The sequence below is a fragment of the Camelina sativa genome, chromosome 15 (assembly GCF_030686135.1).
Source record: "Camelina sativa cultivar CO46 ecotype springtype chromosome 15, ASM3068613v1".
Classification (NCBI taxonomy): domain Eukaryota; kingdom Viridiplantae; phylum Streptophyta; class Magnoliopsida; order Brassicales; family Brassicaceae; genus Camelina; species Camelina sativa.
In genome coordinates this window covers 25,679,433-25,688,676 of record NC_141894.1, presented here as the reverse complement: position 1 = coordinate 25,688,676, position 9,244 = coordinate 25,679,433, and the positions used below count along the sequence as shown (strand labels likewise).

Genomic DNA, 9,244 nt, shown 5'->3' with positions numbered 1-9,244 from the left:
CACCCTATCAATTTTTATACAAATATTATTACAATCACGATTAAAATGTGAAGACGCTAACAAAGCTACTTTCTTTACTATATTCTAGTTCAGCCAATATTTACTCGTCAAGTTTGCTTCTTAATTTGTTCCAATCTTCTATGTAATGTAACGTTTCTATCATATTGAGAAACAATATATAGGTTACTATGGTAACTTCAAGTCGTGAAATTGTACTATATATATATATAACTTAGGATGAAGACATCAATTGCACATAAAAATGTATTCAATGCGTTGAATTGTAATAACTCAAAGTGTTTAGTGTCTTTAGAGAGGAGCGCATGCAATATCTTAGTTGAGATTGGAAAGTAATAAACTTAGATTATTTGATGTTATTGTCCGAAGCCAACGTTTGTTTGGCCGTATGACGTGGCACTTAAGAAGTAACTTAAGGAGCTTATTCACCTTCCTCTATATAAATACCCCAACAGGCTATTCATTCCAAAACATATCCATTCCATTACCAAAGTACAAAACATAAACTCATTCTCTGTCTCTTTCCTCTCATCCTAAATATCTCTTTCCTTATTTGTTTTTTTTTTCCCTCCAAAAGAAAACAAAGAGAAACAAATAGACTGAAAAAATGGCAGTAGATTCCAACCTCTCTTCGCCGTTAGGACCTCCAGCGTGTGAAAAGGACGCAAAAGCCCTCCGCTTCATCGAGGAAATGACCCGAAACGCAGACACCGTTCAAGAAAACCTTCTCGCCGAGATTCTTGCTCGTAACTCAAACACCGAGTACCTACGCCGCTTCAACCTAGGCGGCGCCACCGACCGTGATACCTTTAAAACGAAGATTCCAGTCATTACCTACGAAGATCTTCAGCCGGAAATCCAACGCATTGCTGATGGAGACCGTTCTCCCATCTTATCTGCCCATCCCATCTCTGAGTTCCTCACTAGGTTCGTTCACCATACTTTGCTTCCTACTTTTACCTTTTTCGATTTCTAAATCATTCAAATCCATATACCGATAACACTCGTAAAACTTTAGAATTGGTATTAATTTTGCTTATAATTTTCCAGCTCTGGAACCTCAGCCGGAGAGAGAAAGCTCATGCCGACCATCAGAGAAGAGCTTGGTCGTCGTCAACTTCTTTACAGTCTCCTCATGCCTGTCATGAATTTGTAAGTTATTCCCATTGCTAAAACATTTTTACCATTAATTTCTTTTTTGGTTTCCATTAAAAAAAAGTTACCGTGAGATTGAAATGGATTAGAACCTAGCTCAATCATTAGGTAAGACAACTCAAATATTGCATGGTTAGAATGCGGAACAGAACACAATTTTCTAATATAACTAAAAAACTATATGTGGTGACGTATGAGTTTGTTAATACATTATTTATCATTTTTCCAAGCGTTGACAATTTTGTCTCATTTCTGTAACAGGTATGTGCCAGGTTTAGACAAAGGAAAAGGATTGTACTTCTTGTTCGTTAAGTCGGAAACAAAGACACCGGGTGGGCTACCGGCTCGACCAGTCTTGACCAGTTACTACAAGAGTGAACACTTCCGGTCTCGACCATACGACCCATATAACGTCTACACAAGTCCCAACGAAGCAATACTTTGTCCCGACTCATTTCAAAGCATGTACACTCAGATGCTCTGTGGCCTCCTTGACCGCCTCTCTGTCCTCCGCGTTGGCGCAGTCTTTGCCTCTGGTCTACTCCGTGCAATTCGCTTCCTCCAGCTCCACTGGTCTCGTTTCGCCCATGACATCGAGTTTGGATGTCTCGACTCCGAGATAACTGACCGGTCTATAAGACAATGCATGTCCGGAATTCTTAAACCGGATCCTGCCCTGGCGGAGTTCATCCGTCAGGAGTGCAAGTCGGAAAATTGGGAACGAATCATCACCAGAATATGGCCCAACACTAAGTACATTGACGTCATTGTAACTGGAGCCATGGCTCAGTATATTCCAACGTTGGAATACTATAGCGGCGGTCTTCCGATGGCTTGCACCATGTATGCCTCCTCCGAGTGTTACTTTGGTTTGAACCTTAACCCAATGAGCAAACCGTCAGAAGTCTCTTACACCATCATGCCCAACATGGCCTACTTCGAGTTTATCCCTCTCGGGGGAAGCAAGGCTGTTGAACTCGTTGATGTAAAGATCGGTAAAGAGTATGAACTCGTTGTAACCACTTATGCGGGTCTTTGTCGATACCGAGTCGGTGACATCCTCAGAGTCACAGGTTTCCACAACTCCGCACCTCAGTTTCACTTCGTGAGGAGGAAGAACGTCCTCCTCAGCATCGACTCCGACAAGACCGACGAGTCGGAGCTTCAAAAGGCCGTGGAAAACGCATCGAGGCTGCTTCATGAAGAGTGCGGGAGCCGCGTAGCCGAGTACACTAGCTACGCAGACACAAGCACGATCCCCGGCCACTACGTCTTATACTGGGAGTTGTTAGTGAGGGACGGGGGAAGACAACCAACTCATGAGACCCTGACTCGTTGCTGCCTCGAGATGGAAGAGTCGTTAAACTCGGTTTACCGGCAAAGCCGAGTCGCGGACAACTCCGTTGGACCGTTGGAGATTAGGGTGGTAAGAAACGGAACGTTCGAGGAACTGATGGATTACGCAATCTCAAGAGGCGCATCAATTAACCAGTACAAGGTACCAAGGTGCGTGAACTTCACACCTATTGTGGAGTTACTAGATTCTAGGGTTGTGTCGGCGCATTTTAGCCCAGCCTTACCGCATTGGACGCCGGAGAGGAGGAGAAGATAAGGACAGGCACATGTTTTTTCCTTGGAGATCTCGTGAAGTCAAAGGCTTAAAATTAATTAGCACTTTGGTCTTGTAATATATTTAGATTCCTCCCTGGTGATTTAGTTTTTTTTTTTTTTTTTTCATATTTTTCTTCTTAGTGTTTCTTTTCTTCTCGTTTTTTTGTTTTCTTTTCATTGTGGAGTCTCTGTGTGTAATTTGTTTTCTTTCTCTAGTTGGGACAAGAAATCCTTATTAGAGAAGTTTTTATATTCCCAGGGACCATGTCTACTTTGATGGAAATCAATATTGTCATTCGATTAGTAAATTTGTTGTAAGATTTGCGTTATATATTTGTATATTTATGATGTACTTATCTAACTGCATAGTTAATTGTTATGAGACTGAGACATATAGCAAAAATTTAGTTGAACTTGGCCAAGTTGCTAAGAGAACCAACCAACCAATGATTTTTAGTGCCCTTCTTGAGATTTGGTATTGGGAAGGAAAAATAACGACAGACGTTTGGGTTTCAAGGCAAGTGTGCTCATCTCCTAAGACATAATTCGGTATTTTGTAATGTAGTCGGTAGTCCCTTTTTTTTTTTTGGACAAACGTTGGCTTCCATTCATTCAAACAGAAACAATACAAAGGAAATGAATTAAAATTCCAGAGTTCAAAAAGTTAAAAAGGTTACATAGGTAGACTTTCCCCAAAGTCATAAACAAAAAGATAAAAAACATCAAGCAATAATCTAAGAGAACTGTGAGGCAGTCGCTAAGAAGCAAACTGAGACATGTGAGATCATGGTTGCAAGATTGATCAACGTCGAAGAATCTGATAACTGATAAAGTAGTCACGATCATACGACTTTGTGACGTTGAAAGGTGAATCAGGGCCAAATAGCTCGCCGAGGAAAGGGGTAGAAGCAGAAGCATTGTCTTGGCAAGGATTCGGTGGGCTGTAGCCTGGGTGATGGTGATGGTTCTGAAGATGTTATGATTTGGTGTAAAACTCCGAAAGCTGTAGATGTACAGATACCTATAATCTGTAATGTATCAACTTATTGAAGTATCCTCCTAAAACCCTGAAGTCTAGTGGTATTATGACCCCACCTCCATGGAGTGGGAGTTAGTCGGTAGTCCTTATGTGGATGTATTGTTCTGGAATTGCAAAGATATAGATGTATTTTGTTTCTAATTAATACAATTCATTTTGCATGAAGTTCATATCGAATTTAAATAAATTTATAGCATGATTTAATAGGTCTGTTCGAAGCCCTATATATATAATTGTTTAAAAATATTATTTAGTTAATTTTTGTTACTATATCGTAATGTGTAACATATGATAACAAAATCACATGCTATTTTATTATGAATGTAATTTACTCGATATCATATTATTTAATTCAACAATAATTTTATGGAATGTGAGGGGTACTTTGTCAAAACATGTTATAATATATTACTTTTTAGTATAATTTTGAGGACTCAATTATATATCTACCTAAATAAATAAAAACTTAAAGTGTTCATTATTAATGCAATTCACATTTAACTGTATTCAAAATTAATTAGTTAGTCATTATAAATGCAATTCTCATTTTTAAGTGTTTATTAACCCACCAAACACTTTTTGAAGAGTTTAAAGTTTTGCAGTTTGTGGATTATGGCAAATTATGAATTTAGTAAAATTTAGAGTTATAAAATTCCAAATACTTTTGTTTGTTTTTTTCTTAAAAATAAACACCAATCTTATATGATTGAAATACAATGTTAAACAAAGAAAATTAATCTTAAAATAGTAAACCCAAACACAAAGAAAACATAATAACGAAAACACAATTTTTGTAGTCCAAAAGTGTTGGAAAGTTGCATTCATCACCTTCTTCAGAGAAAATGTAAGATTTGCTTTGGTGGTTCAATCCAAACACTCTGAACATTTTTTTCCTCTTCCCAAGATAGAGCACATGAGTTACTTGGGAGATACCCTCCTTTATCAAAAACATAAGTTTGAATCAATGGGTGATGTAACTTCGATAGAAGTAGCTTGTTTCTCATGTTGCTCATGATGTCTGATCTCCAATTGCATGCACGAAAGTCCCCAAAAATTGTTAACCCCTCATCAAATTTATCTTTTTCTTCCCAAATCCAGTCACCATTACGATTAAGTGAATACACCCGTGGAATATTACAAGATACTTTGAAGAGAAAAATATCTCTCTTAATTTCTACTAAATACGTTCCAAACCACGATGTTTTAAAACGTCTTAAGTGACTCGAGGAATACTTCTCTCCGCTCCAAACCACGATGTTTTACTATATTTTTAAACATCGTGGTTTGGTTTAAAACTATTATTTAGTTAATTTTTGTTACTATATCGTAATGTGTAACATATGATAACAAAATCACATTCTATTAGTAGAAATCAGATCCGCTCCATGCTTAACTCAATGGGTCGAAAACTGTTAACGAGCCTAATCCACCAAGACAATAGAAAAGACCTTCCGAAAAAGATAATTCTGTTGTGATAAGTAGAAAAACCTTCGGGACTCTCGAAACAAGTAGTCTTCCACTTCGTTTCACCAAATTTTAAAGTGTTGATGGCGACACGATTGTTGTCGTTATTGATATTTGCCAACCCAAATACTAAGCAAGTATTGGATGTAGGAGCGCAAGTGAAAACAACAGATTTATTATAAGTCTCACAAAAAGGCAAATTTATGAGCTTACGGGTAAACAGACTGAAGAAGAAAATCTCCGACGAGCGATTGTTGCACATAAGCAGCCAACCATCTTTAGAGTAATAAACTGTTATGCCAGCCATTTCAGGAAAATCCATAGTGTATGTTGTATCTTGTGAAGGGTCATAAAATTCAAAAGGTCTCTTGCTCCTTATTGATTGTGAGAACTGAAACCGAATTCTCCTTCCGAAGTGTTTCTGGACAGAGGAACCCACCACCATTATAATTCCGAACTGAATTTAGAGATAAAGTGCTTTGAAATAGAATGAGTATTATTGCTTCAGAGAAAGTTTTTCGATCCCCCTGACAGTCCCCGTTCTTTCGTATTTATATTAGTCTATTACAATCAATGCCAAATCAATTCACTGCGTAATCCTCGCGTCCTAATCAATTCGATTAATTGCGGGAATCTTTGACCGAATCCGAACTGCAAACTGACTCGAGGGATACTTCTCTCCGCACCAAACCTTCTATAGGGCTTAGTGGGCCGACCCGAATCATGGCCTTGGCCCATTTCGATTGTTTGGTCTAGGCCTTAGTTCATTAACCCGAGGTGAACAATTATGGTTACAACACTGATGAAGGGTATTTCATAAACCATAAATGCTTCTCTTTCATCTGAATCAAAACACTCGCTTTATACCAAGATTTGCAAACTGCAGAAGCACGAATATTATCTTTCACAATGAGGCGAGACATTACCGAATTCAAAAGTTCGGGAAGCAGAATAGACCAATCTCTTTTCTCACCATTTTCTCCTTGACATTTGATATTTATCCTAATGAAGAGTTTTACGCATCAACAAAGTTAGTTTGTAAATTAATATATTATTTTAAAAATATAGTCAATCTAGAATTATTCAAAATCGACAAACATAAATTGTAGAAAGGTTTAAATATATATATATATATATACATATATACACAAATATATATTCCTGAAAAATCAGTCTAAATAAAATTTCTCAGTACTAACCAAATTACTAAACATCTCTAATATAATCAAGACTCTTCATTCTTTGTAATAAAAATTTTAAATTTACTATAATATCCATGGAAACTACACCTTTTAAATTTCTAATAACATAAAAAATCAATACTCCCTCTGTTTCACAAAGAGTGTCATTTTGACACATTTCACACAAATTAAGAAAAGTTTGAATTATACTTATTTGCCCCTATTTATTAAGTGATTAATGGTCAAAATTCAATGAAAATAGCTTTGGGTTTAGGGGTAAAAAAGAAAATTTAGCATTAAAACACTCATTGGAAATGTAAAATGACATTCTTTGTGAAACAAGAAATTTTCTCCAGAATGACACTCTTTGTGAAACAGAGGGAATATATTTTACGTTGAGAGTACTTTTAAGATTTTGTGATAAAAATTAAACTACTCTACATGAGAAAATTCTGAAAAATGAATCACAGAAAATAATAATATAAAATAAAAATGTACTTTGTTTGTAGATCATCAATATCGATTTTAAAAATGAATAGAAAAATGAGAATGTCTAGAAACTTACAAACTGAGATTACTTTTTCCATCTGCCATATTTATGTTTCAATATGAAAATAGTAAAGAGTGAGCAATCTGATAAAACTGAATGAAATGAGACTCTTCAGGCAATGTTATATAGAACTAATTATGTATGACTTTCTTTAATTCCAAAGATGTAAAATCATTACATTATATTCTTCATTAAGATTGAATATAATGTTTGATTTAATATTAAGTCAAACTCCCGCGTAAATTCAAAAATATGGAAATACAATAAAAATATTGATATGATAATTTATTTGATTTAAAGATATACTAAATGAATAAATATCTCATACTTTAAATTTATAGTGTTGCAGTTTCATATTGTACATGAGACATTAAAAAGGTAGACTTGGAAAATTTAGAATAAGATAAATATAGAAGAATGAGTTAAAAATAAAATCATAATTAAAATCCAGTTATGATGTATAATATAGTACTCCTCGGTAATGTTTTCTAATTTTTAATACTTCAGAAAAAATTTGTTATAAATATTTTTCTTGGTATTGATAATTTTGTTACCAATTTTAGTTAACTCTATTTACTATCTAAATTTATTAAGTGATGAATATGATGGGGAGTTTGAATTTTAACTCTACTTTTCATCTTTGTTAATTATATTTCCGAAATAGGTAAATATATGGTATCTAATCAAATGATATATTCATGTATAGAAAAAAAATACAAGTTTATAACAGTACCAAAAATTAAATTTATTTAGAGTTATTTTTGTAAGAAAATGATGTAATTGTGACCTATTTTCATATTTTTTTATTTGTGAAACTAAATAATAAAATGAAAATTACACAGTTATTGAGATTAATACGTTAATTACACAGTTAAAAGTTTGTGTTTTTATTTGTTTCTCCCTCCCAATTTTGTATTATTATGATCTATCACTACAAATATTTTTACCTTCTTCAAACTAACATTAAGCCACTGCCTCAATCCAATGGCATACTTCTCGACTAATCTACAACCTTCGTACACTTGTAGAAAGAAAGAGTCGTAACCCCTGTTTTAAAAATCCCTGCTTAGCACCGATTACGTCCCGCAAAATCGCTAGGCCCACCCACTCCGCCTCGATTAATGACTAATCCCCGCCTAGCGTCGATTATTCAATTAAAGATATAAAATAAGATTATAACCTGCCAAATCCGATTACTTCCTGCTTAATTTATTATATAATAATTATTTTTAGAGCCAAATATAAATCAAATACGTATTTTTTGTTATTTAGACATTTAAATTAAAAGTTTATGATGTTTTACAATAACTAATATACAAACTTTTAATGATAATCATAAGTTTTCTTTTGAAATTAAGTTTTTATGTGTTTACCATAATATTAAAGATAATACTATAGTTTTATATTTTATTTTAATATAAACAGAATTATATATATATTTAATACTAAAAATTTTATTTATTATTAATTAAAAAAATAATCCTAAAACTAGTCCCCGATTAATCTCCGTTTAATCTCTAATTTTTACGTTAGGTGCTAGGCCCAGCCCGACAGCCCGACTAGCGCCTAGCAATTTCTAAAACAGAGGTCGTAACTAGGGGTGTCAAAATAAGCCAGCTTGCTCGGCTTGGCTCGGCTTGGCTCAATTCATGATATACTCATATTATATGAGCTCATAACAACAATTCAAAACTTTTTTAAAACTGTAAGAAATCTAATAACATAATGCAGATGTAATGCCCGTGAACCAAAATCCCGGTTTGGGATATGCATAGATCGATGCTGATTGTGCATCGTTCGATGCAAGGTCTTGTGAGAACTGAAACCGAATTCTCCTTCCGAAGTGTTTCTGGACGGAGGAACCCACCACCGTTATAATTCCGAACTGAATTTAGAGATAAAGTGCTGTGAAATAGAATGAATATTATTGCTTCAGAGAAAGTTTCTCGATCCCCCTTACAGTCCCCGTTCTTTCGTATTTATATCAGTCTATTACAATCAATGCCAAATTAATTCACTGCGTAATCCTCGTGTCCTAATCAATTTGATTAATTGCGGGAATCTTTGACCGAGTCCGAACTGCAAACTGACTCGAGGAATACTTCTCTCCGCTCCAAACCTTCTATAAGGCTTAGTGGGCCGACCCGAATCATGGCCTTGGCCATTTCGATTGTTTGGTCTGTGCATTAGTTCGTTAACCTGAGGTGAACAATCGTGGTTACAACA

General features: G+C 35.1%; 1 protein-coding gene and 1 pseudogene across 1 annotated transcript; one reads left to right on the top strand and one right to left on the bottom strand.

Annotated features, from left to right (window-relative positions):
- Positions 1-485: 485 nt before the first annotated feature.
- LOC104747347 (putative indole-3-acetic acid-amido synthetase GH3.1) lies at positions 486-3,125 on the top strand. Its single transcript, XM_010468975.3, has 3 exons — positions 486-945; positions 1,069-1,170; positions 1,435-3,125. The coding sequence occupies exons 1-3, from the start codon at positions 626-628 to the stop codon at positions 2,783-2,785; spliced, it is 1,773 nt and encodes a 590-aa protein (XP_010467277.1). The 5' UTR covers positions 486-625; the 3' UTR covers positions 2,786-3,125.
- Positions 3,126-4,656: 1,531 nt separating this feature from the next.
- Positions 4,657-6,249, bottom strand: LOC147927109 (F-box/kelch-repeat protein At1g57790-like; annotated as a pseudogene).
- Positions 6,250-9,244: the final 2,995 nt, after the last annotated feature.